The 20376-nt window shown below is 37.9% G+C and overlaps 1 protein-coding gene across 1 annotated transcript in view; it reads right to left on the bottom strand.

Annotated features, from left to right (window-relative positions):
- The window catches only part of KCND2 (potassium voltage-gated channel subfamily D member 2), a 574638-nt gene that overhangs the window by 12745 nt on the left and 541517 nt on the right, over positions 1-20376 (bottom strand). The window contains exon 3 of the mRNA XM_027855165.1: positions 12176-12338. Within this exon, the coding sequence (XP_027710966.1) occupies positions 12176-12338 (163 nt within the window). The remainder of the gene's footprint in view (positions 1-12175; positions 12339-20376) is intronic.

The raw sequence follows: 20376 nt of genomic DNA, 5'->3' as shown, positions 1-20376 counted from the left end.
CAGAGGAGTTGCTGATCTGCATTAGTGAAAATAAGTTCTACTCTAGGAATTACCACACTGATGAAATTGCCGGATGGAAATGCCTCATAAGTCCTTGCCAAATGTGAACGGCATTGTGCCAGGTGCTGAGGATAGGACGCAGAATTGTACAAAAATGAAAGAATGCCTTCCTTCAAGGAGATGAGATTTTACTGGGAGACTATATCATACCCATAGATAGAGAAATACAAGGTAATCAGAGGAGAGGGAAAATACTTATAATTGTGAGGACTAGGTGACACTAGGAGGTGACGATCCTAGCTGAGCCTTAGGAAAGACAAAGGTTCTCCGAGGCACAGAGAAAGGGTCCATTCTAAGTGTGCAAATGCCTATGCAAAGATACCAGGACAGAAGACGGAATGTTGAGTTTAGGGAACTGCCCATTTGGGAACTAGATTGTAGAATGCATGAAGGAAAATGAGAGACTATTATAGTGGTTAAAGGCTGGAGTTAGAGTCAGTCAGACAGGCCTCTATTCAACTCCTACTTCAGATACCTGTTAGCGGTATAAATCATGAGCAAGGTGTAACCTTTCTGAATCAGTTCGCTATCTGTAAAATGGGGGTAGTAATTTTAGCACATACGGTTTCTGTGAAGCTCAAATGAGATAATGTAGCTTAAAAGCATCCTGCAAACTTTGAAGTGCTTTATTAGTTGTTACTTTTAAATGCTATTTTTTGTTGTTGAGTTGTTTCAATCCTGTCTGACTCTTCCTAACCCCATTTGGGGTTTTCTTGGCAGAGATATTGGAGAGGTTCATCATTTCCTTCTCTAACTCATTTTACAGATGAGGAAACTGAGGCAAACATGAAATATATGACTTGCCCAGGGTCACAAAGATAGTAAGTATCTGAGATTAGATTTGAACTCAGGTCTTCCCAACTCCAGGCCTGGTGCTTTATCCACGGTGCCACCTAGCTGCCCCATTAAGTGCTGTATTCAATTATTAATATGAGTATGATTGGAGGGGTAGGTTGAAATTAGATTGTGGAAGCCTGAAAATTGCAAAATAAAGTTTTTGCTTTTTAGTCTGGAGGCAATTGGGAACTACTAAGAAAGTGTCTTAGGAAGACTTCTTTGTTACTGCTGAGGGCACCACTATCCTCCCACTCACACTCACAACCCAAGTGTCCTCCTCAATTCTCTAATCTCTCCCTCCCTCCCTTATCCAATTAGTTGCCAAGTCTTGTGAAATGTACTTTCACAAAATCCCTTGTGTACTTCCTGTTCTCTCCTCTGTCACCACCACACTGGTGTAGGCCTTTACCACTTTACACCTAGACTATTACAATAACCTGCTTGTTGGCCTCCCTGACTCAAGTCTCTCCTCACTCCAGTCCATCTTTCACTCAGCTATTGATCTTGCTAAAAACAAACAAAAAAAAAACTACAGGTCTGACTGTGTCACCCTTCTATTCAATGAAAGCTAGTGTTTCTCTATTGCCTCTAGTATCAAATATAAAATCCTCTGTCTAATAAAGCCCTTTATAACCTTTCCAATCTTCTTAAAACGTTACTACTTCCACATGCTCTACAGGCCAGTCTTCTTTGTTATTCCTCACATAAGACACTCTATCTCCTGATTCTGGAACCTTTCACTGGCAACTGTCCTCCATACCCAGAAAGTGGTCTCTTCTCATCTTTGCCTCCTTCAAGGCTCAAATAAAATTACACTTTCTACAACACCTAGTCCTCCCTAGTATTAGTGCCTTCCCTTGAGATGATCTCCAATGTATCCTATATATAACTTGTTTGCACAGAATTATTTGGATGTAGTACCTCTTCCCTCCCTCCCTCCCAGAAGATGGTAAGCTCCTTGAGGGCAGGATCTCTTTTTGCCTTTCTATCCCCATTGCTTAGCACATTACAGGTGCTTTGTATATACCTTTTGCCTTCCCTTCACTTTTGGCAGCTACACAGCAGACCAATTGGACAAGGGAAAGACCAAAAGCGTAGTGAACAAAGAAGGTTATTGAAGGGGCATAAGTGAGAAGACATAAGGCCTTTGAACAGGGGTAATGGTACTGTGAGTGGAGAGGAGGAAGATTGAGGAACCTGGAGCTTGAATGGAGAAGACTTAACACCTGGTTGAATTAAAGGTGTGAAGGGGAAAGAAGAATCAAGGATGACTCCAAGGTGACAAACCTGGGTGATAGAAGTGGGAAATGTGTTTTGTGAATAATAACTGATGTTGAAAATCAATCTGTTTGCCCCAGTTGAATGTAGGCTCCCTGAGAGCAGGCACAGTAGCATTTTAGAATCTATGCATCCCTGGCTCCTAGCACAATGCCTCACACACAGTAGGGCAAGCAATAAATGTTCATTGAAGTGAAATCAATGTTTTCCTGTGGCATCTTAGCACTGTGCCTATCAAACCATAGGTGCCTAATAAATGCTTATTGACTGACTGATGATTGGCATCTCACCTTCCCATAAATTCTGTTTCCATTACTATGTTACTATGTGCAGAAATGTGTTTTTTTTTTTTTTTTGGTAACATGAGATCACATTATGGCTACCAATATGAGATCTCCATTATTATCCCTCCTATTCTGTGTGGGTCATGGACAAGAAGGGACAGGTGGGATGCAGGGAATCAGCTAGTTGGGCAACTTGCAAAGCACTGTTCCCCCAATGTAAACTGTCTTAGCTCTAAAGGAATCAATAGCTTCTATTTAGAAGATGCAAATGGAAGAGGAAACAGAAAAGGACATGTGAGCATAGTGTGCAAAGGACATAATTAGGGTTGGTCCTAGTCTTAAACTCAGGTCATTTGGTGTAGATGGTGACAGAAAGGTGGAGAAGTAAGTTCTTTTTAAAATTTTTTTTGGGGGAAGGGGTTAGTTCTGAATGTTCTAACACCGTAGCTGAATGAAGAGAAGGTTGAAATTATCTAAGGTAATTCAATCAAGGAGCTATTGAGAAGGCAAGTGCTTCTGAAACAGTAATTCCCTCAAGTGTATTTCACCCTACTAAATGAGGAATGTGGGAGATTACTGGACCATTTTATTGCCTAAGTCCCAATATGTTTTCATTGACATTGAACAATAAAAGTGTCCAGGGACAGGCTTATAAGTAAGCAGAGTAGGAAAATACTTTGGTGTGATTGGAGAAATGCCAGGAAGGATTTTTAACCTAAATCTCTTCTGTTGCTGACTCTTTAAATTCCACCATTAGAGAGCCGTTCCTTTGGGTTAAAGAATGTTTTAAAAAAATATCACTCTCGTAACATATTACACAATGCCAGCTACTAGCCACTCAGTGTGTATTAATTAGTTTAACACATCCTTTCTCCACCCTGTTGAGCTCTCTTTAGGATGTTATGTAAATGGTAAGAGTAAATGTAACATAAATGTAAGTGGTAAATGCGGCTCTTTAATGGAATCCAAACTTCAGAGAATGTGAAGGGCTGCACTTGAGGATCTAGAGGGCCACATGTGGCCTCGAGGTTGCAGGTTCCCCATCCCTGGTCTAGACAAAGGTAGTCAAGGCTGATAGGGTAGGTTGGTGAAACAGTGCAGAGGGCCCTTGGGAATTAGGAGTAGCATGGGTGCACTAGGTTCTGGGGAAAATGAGGAAGTATCAAAATTGGAACCAGAAGGAAGAGGAGGGAAGGCACCAAGGGCGGTAGAACAATTCTATCTATCTATCTTTTTGTCTATCTAGCAATTAATAGACATTTATTAAGTGCCTATCATGTCCCTGGCACTATGCTAAGAGCTGAGGATACAAAAAGAGGCAAAAGACAGTCTCTGCCTTCAAGGGAACTTACAATCTAAAGGGGGAGACAACGTGTAAATACACACACACACACACACACACACACACACACAGAGTAAGTTGTATACACGATGGGAAGGAAATAGAATTAAGAGGGGTTCCCCTTTAGGGAAGGTTTCCAGTAAAAGATAAGATTTTAGTTGGGACTTAGAGAAAACCAGGTAGATCAGTAAGTGGAGCAGAGGAGGGACAGTGTTCCAGGCGTATGGAATAGCCAGAGAAAATGCCCAGAGGTGAGAGATGGAGTGTCTTGTTTGTGGAACTGCCAGCTTTTTGGAGAGTCATGTGTAAGAAGACTGGAAAGGTAGGAGGGAGCTAGGTTATAAAGGGCTTTGAATGCCAAAGACACGATTTTGTATTTGATACTGCAGGCAATAGGGAGCCACTGGAATGTACTGAGTAGGAGGGTGACATGATCAGACTTGTACTTTAGGAAAATCACTTTAGTAGCTGATTGGAGGATGGATTGGAGCAGAGAGAGAATTGAAGGAGACAGACATGCCAGCTAGCTATTACAATAGTCCAGGCATAAGGTGATGAGGGCCAATATTAGAGTGGTGATAGTGTCAGAAAAGGAGGCATATTTGGGAAATATTGCAAAGGTGAAATTGATAGACCTTGGTAACCGACTGGATGTTGGGGTGGGAGTGAGAGAAAGTGGGGAGTCCTGGATGACTCCTAAGTTGTGATCCTGAGAGACTGATAGGATGGGGTTGCCCTGTATCATAATAGGGAAGGTAGGAAGGGGAGAGGGTTTAAGAGGAGATAAAATGAGTTTTATTTTGGACATGTTGAGTTTAAGGTATCTATTGGACATCCAGTTCAAGATGTTTGAGAGACAGTTGGAGATGTGAGGTTGGAGGTCAGCGGAGTTTGGCAGGATAGGTAGATTTGAGAATCATCAGCATAGAGATGGTAACTAAATTCATGGGAGCTGATGAGATCACCAGCCAAAGTTGTATAGAAGGAGAAGAGAAGAGGGCCCAGGACAGACCCCAGAGGGACACCTACAGTTAGAGGGTGTGATCTGGATGAGGATCCAGAAAAAAAGAGCCTTGAGAAAAAGCAATATGATAAATAGGAAGAGAACTAGGAGGGGGTTGTGTCCTGAAAACCTTGAGAGAAGAGTATATAGAGGAGGAAAGAATGATCATCTGTGTCAAAGGCTACAGAGAGGTCAAGGAGAATGAGAACTGAGAAAAGGCCATTGGCTTTGGCAACTAAGATTCACTAGTAGTTTTGGATACTAATGAGAGGAGTTTCAGTGGAATAAGGTTGGAAACCAGATTGTAAGGGATTAAGGAGAGAGGAAAGAAAGTGGAGCCATTTATTGTAGATATCCTTTTTGAGGAGTTTAAGAAGGACAGAAGAGATATAGGATGATAGTGGGGATAGTCATGGTGAGGATAAAAAGTGGGGTTTTACTAGGAAAGAGAAAGGGAGAGGTGAAAAGCCAATAGATTATGGTCAGATAAGGGGATTTCAGAATTCTTGAACATAGAGGTGGTACATTTGTGGGTGATGGCAAGGTCAAGTATAAGTCCATATTCGTGCATGGCTGAGGCTCCTGGGAAGTGGGTAGGTATGGGAAATGAGTGGTTAGTGTGTCTGAGAGTCAGTATGTATGCTGAAATCCCCTAGTGTTTAGGGCAGAAGAAGAGAGAGAAGTTGTAAGCTAGGTACCAAACTCATCAAGGAAGGCAGGAGAATGATCAAGGGATCTGTAGATAACTACAAGGATGTTAAGTGGATTGTAGATATGAATAACATAAACCTCAAAGGAAGAGATGTTACTGAGTGAAGGAGGGAGGAGGAGAATCTGAAGGTGGCAACAGGAAGCAAAGAGTATCCAAACCACCCCTCCTTCTTGACCAGTGAGCTGAGGAAAATGGGTGGCCAGGGAAGCTGCGTCATCAGGGGTGGGGAGAGGCAAATTTCAGTAATAGCTAGTAGTAACAGGTCATGAGTGACCACTAATATTAATATTTGTTTATAGTAAAACCTTGAAAAGATTATTTAAAAGAAGATTAAACACAGATATTTTTATTTTACACTTTTCAAATAATCATTAATGAACTATTAAAAAAAATTCAAAATCTGTTATTCTTTCCTTCCACATCAGCAATCTGAGAACTTTGCCTTGGGCAATGTTTGCTTCACTAATGGATGGCAAAAGACAGATGGAAAAATGAACAGATCATCTGTTCCATAGTGCTGACTCTCACCTCTAGTAGATTGAAAACACTGCAAATAGAACACCAGCAGATTATAAGTCTTAAATCTTTAGAGCATGGCCATAAACGTTAAGCTGAACGATTGTGTTGGGAAGTTATACAAACCTCATAGTCTTTAGACTATGAAATAAGAATGAAAAGGCAACATTTGGTGAGTATCTTCTGGACTTGTACTTGATATGACTCTAAACATCTAGATATGTTTAGATTAATTTCTTAGAAAATCTCTAGAGTAGGGAGGTTTTTTGTTTTTTGTTTTTTTACTTATTTTTGTGTTCTAGACCTTCTTTGGCAGTCCAACGAATTCTCAGAATTATATTTTTAAATTTAAATGATAAAATACATAGAATTACAAAGGAAACAAATTATACTGAAATACTGTTACCAAAAAATTTTAAAGGCAATTTCATAGATGTTAGGATAAGATCCTCTACTCTAAAGGTTCAAGATTCCATAGAATCATTATCTTAGAAGACCTCCCAAAGGTCTTCTTAGGTCAATCTTAGGCTGTTTCTATAGGATGGTTCTGTTAATTTTCAGAGAGGCTAAGTGGCTTTATATGTGGTATGATTTCAGTCAGCATGGAACATGCCTACCTTAAAATATCAGTCCTACCTCCTGTCATCAGACACATATAGTTTTATTGTTTTGATTTCTCTCTGCTTCCTCATTGCCCACTCATTACTCAACCCTTTGCAATCTGGCTTTGGTTCCTATTCTTCTACTGAATCAAGGTTATCACTGATCTCCTTTATGGAAGAATCAAGAATCTTCAGTCCTCTTCCTCCCTGACCTCTGCATCATTTGAAACTGTTGCCTCTCTCTTTTCCTCCTTGGCTTCTATGACCGTATATTACTGCAGTTTTCCCATGACTTTTATGACTGTGTTTTCTCTTTCTTCCTTTTCTGACTTTTCATTATTTGCTCCTCAATCATTGGTATTCTTCAAGATTCTTTCCTTCAGTCATCTTTCTCAGCTACTCTATATGAAAGTGATATATCCGGTCCTCAAATTTCTTTTGAGTCTTTGTTTTGACCATTTCTGTGCCCTTGTCACATTCTCCTTGTATGATGGATATTTGTGTACTATCTCCCTTCTCCATTTTATCCTAAAATTTTTGAGAACTTAGATTGTACTTTCTCTATCATCTCTATCTTTATATCTCTGTTTCTATCACTATATGTGTGTCACTGTACAGAGTAGATTCTTAATACATGACTGTTAAATTCCGTTAACTGAATTCTCAAGTCTACCAAAATGCAAATAAACACACCTGGCAAGGGTCTTGCATAAGCCCTTACCAACTAACAATTTATGTCAGTTAACTCCCTAGGGAGAATTAGTAGCTGGGGGTAGGCAATCTTAGGGAAGGAAATAAGCCACTGACAAAGGAACTGTGAAGATATCAAGAATTTTAACTTCTCAATTTTACTTAAGGAAAATTCACACCTACTAGGCTGGTTGAAAAGTGAAAAGTTGGTCATAGGATTACAACCGGATACAACCCTAGATTACTAATATAAACCCTCTTGATTTTGCAAATGAAAATATTGAGACCAAAGAAATTAAATAACTTTCCGAAGTGACAGATGGTGTAAATATCAGAGCTGGGACTCAAACTCTGATCTTCTACTATCAAAATTATCAAAATTGATTTCTTTTTCCATCAGACACATAACCTTCCTAAAATTACTAGCTCTGATTTTTTTCTGAATCAACCAGATGTTGAGCACTTAGCACAGTGCCTGGTACATAGTAGGCACTTATTAAATGTTTATTGGATTAGATTATTTTCATGAATTGATGAGTTATTTTGGCATAACATTGTACATCCTTTGTTTTCAAGGAAGACCATTATGATGTTGGGATCAAATAGTGGATGATGGTTGATGATTTGACTTGTGTGTGAGTCGGATTTAAGTGAGGCAGAGTTGTACAAAGTCCTTAGCCTCACTCTCTCTTCCAGAGTCATCAGAGTCCAGTGGCAGGACAAAAAATTAAGATGACTGGCGATGGCTCAGGATGCAGTGAATGACCTTGGCATCTTCAATGTCTGACCAAGCTCTAAGTGCTCCACAGTGCCTGCATCAGTGCCGTCATGGCTGTTGGAATAAATCGTTCTCATATATCCATTCTGCCAGGGGAAGTCTTCACATGCTTGGGGTAGACAACTACCTATTCACTGACAGGTTTGAGGCCTGTTGGTTATCCTCAACTTCTTTTAGCCTGTCTGCCAAGATGGTTTCACTGGGATGTGGTTGCTGTGTATGCTACAGCTTCTTGGAGATACTTGGTGAGAGTTGGGTGACAGGTGGACACCAAAGGTGGATAAGAAGCCCTGAAAAATGTGGATGGGGTGTTTAGGGAGGACTAACACCTTTGGTGTGAGGGCATAATGTAGATATAGCCTAGAATGATGGATATTTAGACTATAAGGTCTTTGTTGAAAAGAAGTCAATCAAGTCCCTTGGTAACATCCTATTCTCTCTCTGTTGTTCAACTATCATATTCAGATTATTGGTCACAGAGTATTTACTAGTCATATTACATTAGGTTATTACATTTACTTTTATTAAAAAATTTCTCTAGCAGTCATGATACGCAAAATTCATTGCATTAAGAGTCTGTTGTGTTGAAACACAGAATCTGACAGATATTTTAAATTTACCAATCTTCATTTCTAGGTGTAAGAAGCAGATCTTTTTCAATGTAGTTGTCTTCTAGAGCATTTGATTTATTTATTTATTTTTGCATATTCAACTTTTTTTTTTTTTAACAAAAAGGACATTGAAAATAGTCCTGTGTATTTTACAACAAAGGAGCTAATGTTTCTTGCTTTTCTGTATTGATTTCCATTTCTTGCAGATAATAGAGTTTAGAGAAGTAGAGATTATTTTAGGGATAGTCCCAGTTGACAAACAGATCTAGGCTCTTAGTATTTTCTTTCCTTACAGTATTTGACTAGGCAGCTTTTATTTATATTTAAGGAGGAATTTCTAAAGCCAAGAAAAATGGGTAGCTGAGAGCTAAGTCCAACGATAATTTTTGTAGGTTTTGTACACCTTTAAGCAAAGAGCAAGTTTTAGAAATTCAGCTTAGTTGGACTATGGCAACTTTGTTTTATCACATGGAAAACCTTGTTATTTGCCCAGTCTTGAGTATTTATCAAGAATTGAGGCTTGTGTAAAGTGATTTATCATCAGCTTGAAGGAGAATTCTCCTTCACAGCTGAGCAATGACCTCTCTCCCCATCCTCATTTATTGATGAGAAGCAGTATTGATGAAGGGCGAAGGATGCTCTTTGATTAAATTGAATAAAGCTTATGTATCTTAATAATAGTAATATCTATTTTGTGGATAAAGAGGTTCCATTCGTTAAAGAAGTCTCTTTGGAAAGCTATAAACTTATTCCATTGATCAAAACAGCTTTGGAACTCATCTTTGGTATCATCTTCAAAGTCTGTTGAGCCACACAACAAAATCTGGCTTCTTTCCTTGTAGTTAACATCTGTTTTTGACCCCAAATGATATTACTCACATTAATCACCCTTATTTCATTCACCAGACTTGGCTTTGAGTATGTTTTGGCTGGCTACAAAATGTTTTGAGTAATGGAAACATCCCTGTAATAAGCAGATAGTTTTCCAAGGTGACTACTATAATAGGAAAACAACAGCTCATTTCGCTGCAGAGATATAATAACAGAACAACTGGAGATTTTCTCCCGGGCACTAAAATTTAGAAGGTAATGGTAGTATTTTCACTCCCTCAGCAAGCTAGATAACTGAGTATGTCATTTAGTTAGTAAGAATAATTTGAATAACAAGTCATCACAGTATGAAGTTATCAGATGGTACACTTCTTTTCCTAGAGGAAACATGGTCCTCATCCTTACCTTATCTTCACCCTGCTCCAACCCCTGCCCAGGAATGGCCTCCCTAGCAGTGCCTTCATGATGTCCTAGGGTCTTTGTTCATGGGGAACTATGTCTCAGAGTTTGTTTTCTTTCCACTAACAGAGGCTTGTGTCCCAGGGTCTCTCTTCACTTTCTTCCATTGAATTTTTCTTAACAAAAACTCATTTGAGGGTACTGATGGACTGATAAGATCACAGAATCATAGATCCAGAGCTGGAAGGGACCTTAGAGGTAATTGAGTCCTATCTCCTAATTTTATAGTTGAGGAAATCCAGGAAGTTGGTGACAAGGTCACATGGATAGTATGCATTGGAGGTGAAATTTCGGCCCAGTTCCTCTGAGTCAAGAACCAGTGCTCTTTCCACTGTACCAGATGTCATGCTAATTAACCTGGCAACTTTTTGTGAAATTTACTCTGGTTGTCAAAATTGCTAGGTATGGTTCTGTTTTCATATGTAAATTGACGTATATTTCTTTATAAAGAATCTGATGCTCACCACTTGTTTATTCTCTGTGACCCATTACAAATAAGAGGATTATCTTGATACCGAATGTTAAATGGAGTGATCAACCCTGTTCATAGCCTATAGCAACTGGGAACCATGGAGAAATTATTTCTGTTTTAATCACTAAAAAGAAACATTTTTTAAATGATTAAAAGGGAAATAATTGTATTACAAATATATTAATGTTTTCTACAGGGTTTTCTCACTGAGATATATTTGTTGCACATCATTTCCTGTTCTGTTTTACAAAAGAATCTATATGTGTTTACCTCTAGTTCCCTGCTTGTTCTCATAAATGAGCTTAGGGTTTCCTAGGCATACTAGGGCAGGGTGAGGGGAAGAGAGATTTAGGTCTTACAACCTTACTGCAGTGCAGGAAAGAGCATGGACAGAAATTTAATATTTCATTTATAAACCATGAAAAGTGAAAAAATGATATAAATTGATGTTGGATCAATAACTTTAAGGTGATGATAACATTTCTGTTTATTGCCTTTCTGACAGGTGAGAAGACTGGCACAGTTTTTTAAGTGGATCTTTCATATTTCCTCTCCCAGACTACTTCAGCAATGCCAGATTTCCAGAAGTAGCCCACTAATTCAAGGGCAGGAGAGAATTAAATTGTGGATCATCTTATTCTTATCCCATGAATAGAGTTAGCTTTTCAGTTATTGACTCATGTAGTTTGCAAATGATACATAAGGATTGTTATCATTACATAAAATATGGTTCTCTAAGTTGTGTAGCCTCCCTCCTGTCTGCATTAGTAATGGCACAATGTCTTGGGCATCTTTCCATATTTCCTATGGACTATTAATATTGTTCAAGGAAGGAAAAATGGGTTGCTTCAAGTAATAATGCTATAAAGCAAACAGGAATTATCCATTGTTGATGGGAGCTAAGAAGTATCTGCATTTAGCACCAAACTAGACCTTGACAAATACAAGGAGATTGCCTTTCTGAGGGTACAAAGCAAATCACTAGCCTTTTCATTTTGATGGAACATGATCAAGAGCTGTTTTTGAATTCACTACATGGCATATTTGGCACATGAGATTACTGATAAAGTATGTTTAAGATCTTTGCACGAAGTTGGCAACAGTGGTAACAGAATCCTGGAGTAAGAAGGGAAATTCTAAATTATCCAGTAGAACTGACTGTCTGATCATGAATCCTTTTTACAACTTCTTTGATAAGTGGTCATCTAGATACTCTTTGAATATCTCCAATTGTGGGAATGCACTACCTTACAAAGCAAACAATACATTCTATTTTTTTGTACATTTATAACTTGTAGGAAGTTCTTTATACTTAGATGCATTTTGCCTCCTTGTAACTTCTACCCATTAGTCCTAGTTCTCCTCTCTTGAGTCAAGCAGAATGTCCTATAGTTTATCTTATATTCTGTACATAATTATTCATGCTGTCTCTTTAATGGATTGTAGGTTACTTAAGAGGAGGAAATGTTTCTTTTCTAATCTTTGCACCTCTTGCCTACCACAGTGCCAGTGTACATAGTAGGTACTTAATAAATGCTTGTTTATTGATGGGTTGATTTCATCTTTCATGTGACAGACCTCTCGATATTTTAGGAATGTGATTGTGCCCTCCCTATATGTTCTTTTCCAGGCTAAAACTGTTGTAGTTCCTTCTCTTAGTCCCTTCATATATGCATGAAGGGGAATTTGTATTTGCATACCTTCTGTGCCCTCCGTTTATCAGCTCGTTGATTTTGGTGATAGATTCGACTGAAGTTGGAGACGATCACAGGAACAGGCAGAGCAATGACTAAGACACCACTCAGGGAACAGATGGAACCAAAAATCTTTCCAGCGATGGTCTTTGGTACCATGTCACCATACCTAACAAAAAAAGAAAAACATGGGTAAGTGATTTTAAAAACCCAATACAAAATTGTCTTTGAAATATCAGAAGAAATAATGGTTAAAATTTGTTTACTGTTGTTAGCAGAATATCTTTTTCATAGGTATGGAATTTTAGAATTAAAAGGAACCTTAGCATTTTATACAAGTTTCCTATGTGCCCCTCTCCTCAATTTGATTCCATAGCATCAGAGCTATGAAGGGCCTTAAAAAAATCATCTAATCCAGTTTCCTCATTTTAGTGACTCACTCAAGGTCAGAGAGAGACTTAGTGGCGGAGATCGCACAAGAAAACTAGTTTCCAGAATTCCAGACCAATGCTTTCTGTGTTGTGTCAGGTTTCTGCTGATCTATTAACAGCTCATGGCTTCATCATAGACCATTTTTGATTTTAATTAATAGCCATAAAATATGCAGATACAAATATCAACATTTATATTCCAACCATGCAAAAACTTACTTTAAACTTTAGAGATATCTTTGGTTGGAAAATACTCTAGGGCAAAAACAGAAAGGACAGTAGTACTTTCAATTATTAGTAGTAATACTCTTTAATTATTACTTTATCAAGATGATTTTTAAAAATAGTGCAATTGGTATTCTGTATTTTTTGTGCTAAATGTTACAATGTAAATAACATAAAATATTTCCATAATTGTTCTTTTCCAAATTGAGTAGGTTATAAAATTGAAATGGACTTTATAAACAAAAAGATAGTAGCCATGCCTCAGGAGATTGGCTACCAGACAACGATATTGTGTCTTATTTTCTTGGTCATAGCAAGCCAAAAGTACAAAATTGCCCTTCATGCTTTAGGACCCATTTCTACATCTATGGTGATGGTGGTAGAATATTGTAAAAGGGGTCAGAATATGAAAAATATCACATAAACAGGCTATTTAAATATATCCGTTTAACTCTTGGTTCTCTTAAAGTGTAAGGCAGTTTGATGGCCTATTGGAAAGATTGCTAGAGAGTTTCACTCCTGTTCCTGATACTAGCTGTGTGACCCTAGACAAATCATTTAACTTTTTTTGTGCCTCAGTTTCTTCATTTGTAAAATGAAGAAGTTGGGCTTGATGACCTCTAGGTTCCCTTTCAGGTGTGAGTCCATTATTGCTGCAAACTGACAAATTATTAAAGGACTTGGAACACATTCATATTGATTTTCCCATGAAAATTGCCACCAAGGATAAAGAAATTCAAGTGAATGGAAAAAGTGCCTCCACATTTTGAGAGGAAAATATGAGATCTTACTTTCCTTTCTTGTTAAATGGAAGAGGTTGGACTATAGGACTTATAAAGGACCCTTTAAGTCCCAATATTCTCTGAATTAGTTTGCTCATATTCCCAGAGGCATTAGGAAATACTAATTCATGAAATATTTATTCTTCTTCCAAAATAGCTCTCATTATGAGTATTAGGAGTAGAATTCGAAATTGATATTTCAAAATATTTTGTGGGCAATGAAGAAGTAGCAAAATGCTTTGAAGAACTTGACATAGTCCTACAAAGTAAATGGTTTATTTATCTTGATGGCTAGTGACTTCAAGGCAAAAGTCTGAAATGACTGAAAAATGACAAAAACTATTCTGAACATTTTGCTTAGAGATCAAGAAATGGAGCCAGCCAAAGGCTTATATATAGTCTAGTCAGAAGCTTCACAGTTGCACATCATAAAGATTTTCTTCTGGTCTAGAGCCTAAAAGTGTTGGATATGGTAAGCATCAAATGACATCATAAACTTGAAACTGATGTTATCTTAATAGAGAGAAAAAAAAAGAAAAGCATATAGGAATCACAGTCATTTGACCCATTGTGTGTATGTACATTTAGTTGGATGCCAGGCTAATTGGATCGAGTCAAAGTAAACACCAGATTAGAAGAAAAGCTACAGATGAGAAGACAGCAGCCCCAGTTCAACCTGGTCCTACTTTAATGGAGCTCCAATCTCATTGATGTAGGTACTTTCCCCACTAATATTGACCAAAGGAGTGTAGTGAGATTGAGATGCAATAGCTAACCTAAGAAATATATAAGAAAATGGATCTGGAACTGAAAGGACCTCAAAGGTCATCCTTTCCAGCCCCATCATTTTATACACAAGGAGACAGAAAGTCACACAGGTAAAAAGTGACAGAGATTGGATTCCATAGTTATTACTAGAACACAAGGAAAAGTCTCTAGTTTGTTGAGTGGATCCTCTTTGGAGGATTTATGGAATAATGTGGTCAAGAATTAGGCAGAAGGAGAAGGCATGAAGCACTTGGGATTTTATATTCTTGAGCTCAAAGTTCACTGCAGATGGTGACTGCAGCCATGAAATTAAAAGATGCTTGCTCCTTGGAAGGAAAGCTATAACAGATCTGGACAGCATACTAAAAAGCAGAGATATTGCTTTGCCAACAAAAGTCCATACTGTCAGAGCTATGGTTTTTCCAGTAGCAGTGTATGGCTTTGAGAGCTGAACTATAAGGAAAGCTGAGCAGCTCAGAATTGATGCTTTAGAATTGTGGTGCTGGAGAAGACTTTTGAGAGTCTGTTGGAGAGCAAGGAGATCAGATCAGCAAAAAATTAAAGAAATTATCTCAGGCTTTTCACTGGAAGGCCAAATACTGAAGTTGAAGCTTAAATACTTTAGCCACATAATGAGAAGATGGGAATTATTGGAAAAGACCCTGCTGTAGGGAAAAATTGAAGGCAAAAGGAAAAGGGGATAGTAGAGAATGAGATGGGTAGATAGTATCATGGAAACAATGAAAATGAACTTAGACTTCAAGAGACAGTGGATGATAGAAGGGCTGGGAGAGCTATGGTCCATGGGGTCATGAAGAGTCAGACATGATTGAACAACGAGGAGGACTTGGGACCTGCACAGCTGAGGGAATAGAGGATTTGGACTTTTCAACTGTATCTTAATACTGTCCCCAGGGAGTGATAGCAATGTCAGAATTAGGCTCTGAGAACAAGTAAGACACATTAAAGAAAGGCAAGATAAACACCTGAGGAATCCAGAAAAAGGACTTCTAGGAGATATGTTACCCAATCAGCAGATGAGCTCTAAGCTTGGGCCCATTTTACCTTGGATTGTACATGTACTGTTGGGAGAGTGTGTCACAGATTTGGGGGAAATGTTTTTGACCAACATTTTCTTTATAATAGTTATATATGCATGGTTAATTGATATCCACTGAGAATTATGGGGGAAAGTACACCAGTAGGGGCTTGTGAGGTAAAGTATTAAATAATTATGCCCAACTTCTCAGGGTTACCACTAGAACCCTGAGCGGGAGATGTAATAACATCTGGGAACTGACTTGCTAGTCTGAGTGTGGGTTGGACTGTAAATCAATAATCTGGGACAATTTACTGTTGCCTTAGTTGGTACATGACACAACTCTCACTTAGTTCTGGTGCACTTTCATACAGATACATACACTTAACATGTAAACAGGGCAATGTGGAGGCAGGGACTAATTGTTATTATAACACTCTCTTCCTCCTTTTACACATTACACCCCTGTTCTTTCATAATATTTCCTTCTCTTTAAAGGCAGTGTTGATATTCATTTTAAACATCTCATCTGTTAACAAATTGGTAGTTGGAGATGTGGGGTCCCCAGTATGATTTGCACCAGGCCTTGGACTTCCTTAGGAAAGAGACAGCATGGTATGATTAAAGGAACACTGGATTTGGAGCCAGAGGCCTTGGGTATAGATTTTCTCTCTGTGTTATTTGTGGGAAGTCATTTACCTCTTTGAGCTTTAGTTTTGCTGTCTGTAAAATAAAGGAGTGTACTACAAGTATTCCATGCTCACTTTTAGCTCTAAATCTATGATATTATGATGGCTTTGGGTAGTGGCAGTAAAAGTTAATTTGAGATCCAGTGAAGACAGTACTTAGCACAGTGCCTGACACATAGCAGGCATTTAATAAATGTGTGCTGATTGATTGATTGATCCAGTGACAGATGAGACAGGATCCTGCTCAGGGGAAGGGTAGTAGGTAGGGCTACCTCATTTAGTTATGCCATGGGGAGGGGGGTGGGTCCTTGCTTTTGTTTTTTGTTTTTTGTTTTTTTTTGGTTAGGCAATGGGGTTATGTGACTTGCCTGGGGTCACACAGCTAGTAAGTGTTATGTGTCTGAGGTTGGATTTGAACTCAGGTCCTCCTGAATCCAGGGCCAGTGCTCTATCCACTGTGCCACCTGGCTGCCCTGGAGGTCCTTGCTTTGGCTCACCAAATTAACTATTCACTAGAGACCTCATCTATATTTTCTTTCCTACAGAAAAGTAAAATATCTTTATGATGAAAAAATATAATTTTCTTCAGTACCAAATGAAGAGATATCTTAGGATACAAAGATTTTTAACTACCAATATTTATGCATTTGACAACTTTTGAAATTTATAGATATCGCCTCCAAGACTGCCTGCTTTTAAATGATGATCTTTTTCTGTCCTTGTCAAAACTGCTTATATAAGTTTGGCTCCTCATAGTTTGTTCCCTGTAGTCTGTGTTCTTAAATTTTATGCTAAGTGTAGCAGTATTATAAATTCTATTTTTCCTGCTGTCCTTCAGATTCTTGATCTTATGCAGTTAGTCTAATCTAAAATTCCTTAAAAAAAACTCCTAGAAGAAGTTATACGTTATTTTTATTTAAGACTTGATCCATGGAACATGTAGGGGCCCTAGGGTCTTACACAAAAGAAATATTTAACTTAATAGAAAAAATAAATTACCCTTTATAGAGAAAAAAATTAAAAAGAATTTTAGCCATGTGTTGAGGTGTTTTTTTTAAAAATAAATTAGAGATGAGAATTATACTTCTTTGGGAAAATATCTTTTCACCCATCATCTTCATCTCTTTTCTTCCCTGTCTTTCTCCTATTCTCACCAGTTTTGAAATAGCAGTGAAATTAAATCATTATTTCCTTGATCCTTATCCACTGTGGACTCCTGTTATATCTGCCCTTTTCTTGTACTTTCTATAAGCTAAGTGCTATAAAGAAGTTACAAGTGAATCATCATAATAATTTTAAATACGTACAGTCATGCTGGGGAATATTAGACTCAAATGCTACATTTGGTATTAGGTCTTGAGGATTGAGAGGCAGTGTGCCACAGTGCATAGGGATCCAGCCTTGAAGCCAGAAAGACATGGGATCAAGTCTGTGGCCCGTATTGGCTTTGTGGTATTGGACAAATCACTTAACCTTTTAGTATTCTAGCCATCTCTCTACTATTACAAGTTTCAGAGAAGGTGCCATCTTGCAGGATGTAGCAGGAGTTTCCTCACACAGGAGTTCTTTGTAGCAATGAAATCACAGGTCCAGTCTCAACCCCCTTGAGGAGCAGACCCCCGTGGTGCAGAGAAGAGGATCGATAATTGTCGACAAAACATGAAGCCTTTGGCCTGTTCAATATTTTAATCTAGAAAATTCTTCAAAAACTTTACACAGAATCTTAAGGAACCTTCTCTCACAAATTTCTCATTGTTTCTCATAATATAATACAAAAATAACTGGTAAATTTCCTTAATATGGTAGAAAACATAGGTTATTTGAGAAGGATATGATTTTTCAAGGCATAAGGCTGCTTGTACGAAATAACATGGATGGACTTCATAGTAATTTAGTATTTTGAAGCTCAAAAAAATTCAATTTTGCTTTACTGAATTTTTCATGTGTGAACTAGTTGTATTTCCATGTTGACATGATCTCAGGCATTATTGATTTCATTGCTTCTAAGACCTTCTGAACTAACCCATTCTCCCTAGTGTCAATCCCCTTCTCTCTCTATTTCTTCTAGGACAAAATACAAAATCCTTATCCTGGTCAATCAGTAAATAAACATTTATTAAGTGTCTACTATGTGCCAGGCACTGTGGTAAATGCTGGGGACACAAAAAGAGGCAGAAGATGGTTCCTTCCCCTGCCAAGGAGTTCACAATTTAGTGAAATTATTTGAAGCCTTTCACCATCTGGTTCCCAAGTACCTTTCCAGTCTTATTTCATATGAATCCCCTTCAAACATTTTCTGTTTCAGTCAAATTGGCCTTCTAGATATTCCCTTGGCAAACATCAAATCTCCTGGCCTATGCCTAACCCTACAGATGGAATATGATTCTTCCTTGGGATAGTTTGTAAAATCCCTTGCCACCTTCAAAGCACCATTCAGAAGACACGTCCAACATGAAATTTTCCATGATCTCCCCAGTTATTAGTACTTGTAATCTCTTGAAGTTACTTTATTACTTTGTATTTTGTGTGTGTGTGTGTGTGTGTGTGTGTGTATGTATATTTTTAAATTTGTATACATGTTGTTTCCTCCCAGTAGAATGTTTCCTTGAAGGTGGGGATAGTTACATTATTATCTTTGTATTTTTAGTGCCTCATACAGTACCTGTGCATAGTAGGCACTTAAAAAAATTCTTAACAAATTGAACAATCTCAAATAGCATTATCCAAAACAGTTTTTGACAAATCTGATTTCAGACTCTTACTGTGTGACCCTGGACAAGTTTGCCTCAGTTTCCTCATCTGGAAAATGAGCTGGAGAAGGAAATGGAAAACCACTCTAGTACCTCAGCCAAGAAAACCCCTAAAGGGATCATGAAGAGTCAGACAATGAGTGAAAAATGACTGAACAATCTATTAAACTACATGCTAAGCCAAAAAGAATGATGGATCTACAGAGGACTTGTTTTCAAATCCTAGCCCTGCCAGTTTCTGTCCCCAAAAGTTATATAGTCATTTAACCTTTTTGGGCCTCAGTTTCCCCATTTGATTGTAGAAAAGAGCAGGTAAGGCTTATCTCTTTAGATAAGACACAGCCTGCTACATACTGAGTTTGGTTATTTTATTGTAGGCACCTAAAGAGAAAAAAGGAAACCAAGTATTTTTCAACTAGCCATAAAAATAGCCTAGATCTTGGTGCAAAAGGAAGAAAATGCTAATTTCAAAATAAAGCCTGTATGCTTATTTTAAACTTACTTTTCCTCTTAGAATTAGCACAGCTCAAATTAGTAGGTATAAGGGAGAGCAGTGAATGGATTCTAAACAGATGCTTTGAAACTCAGAAATAATGTGTGCATTATATAGGGCAGGTGCTGCTATAATAAATATACTCTTTATTTCAATGATTACAATGGCATCTGAAACATCATTTATTTTGAGGGTGTAGGTATATTATGTTGCAAACAAAAGCTGTCTTTAAAAAGGTTAGATTAAGGGGACTGGAGTTTGTGTAACACCTTGGGGAAAGCCATTAGCTGTCTGTATTTCTTTTAAAAACAAGTATTGATTCTATGTTTGAGTTCTTTTCCTGCAACTAGGTCACTAAAAATTTCTGAGTGCAGGTCAGAGAGAGCTCTGGACCAGTTCTACTGATCTAAAAGCTGGCTTACTTTACTAACTAATAATTCTAACCCCTCAATGGTCTTGGAAACTGTGTCACCTCAGAATTTTCTGCCAATCACTTTGGCTTTCTAGGATTATATTATCTACTTTGCCAATTTTTATATTAGCCTCTGATGGTCCATGTTCACAAATAGCCCAATTATTTTTTTCTCCTGAGAGTGCTATAGCAGAATGCCTATTTAACAGAAGCTCCATATGAGAAAGAACCTCCCATGTCTCCTGTAATAGATGTATTTTATTTGGAAATTGGTATTTGTTCTTCCTTGGAATTTTGCCTTCTATTGTTGGACATACCTATGGAACCCATTATCATAACATTCTGGCTACTTTGGATTTTAATAAATTTAGTTTGAAAAAACTCCTCTTTTTCCTTTCCCCTTTAGAGGTGATCAGATAGAATATCACAACCTGCTTATCTTACAAAAATTATTGACACCCCCCTCCAAAAAATAAAGATGCAAAATGAAAAAAGCAAAGAAATCAGGGCAAGAATAACTAAGAACTTTGGTCACAATTTCTACCAAATTAGGAAGGGAAGCTGACTTTTGTTTAAATATTTGGTGGCTGATTAATAGTACATATGGTCAATATAAGT

This window comes from Vombatus ursinus, unplaced genomic scaffold (assembly GCF_900497805.2).
Source record: "Vombatus ursinus unplaced genomic scaffold, bare-nosed wombat genome assembly UNPS02010788.1, whole genome shotgun sequence".
In the NCBI taxonomy this organism is placed as follows: Eukaryota; Metazoa; Chordata; class Mammalia; order Diprotodontia; family Vombatidae; genus Vombatus; species Vombatus ursinus.
The sequence above is the reverse complement of the archived record's forward strand: the minus strand, read 5'-3'. Positions and strand labels throughout refer to the sequence as shown.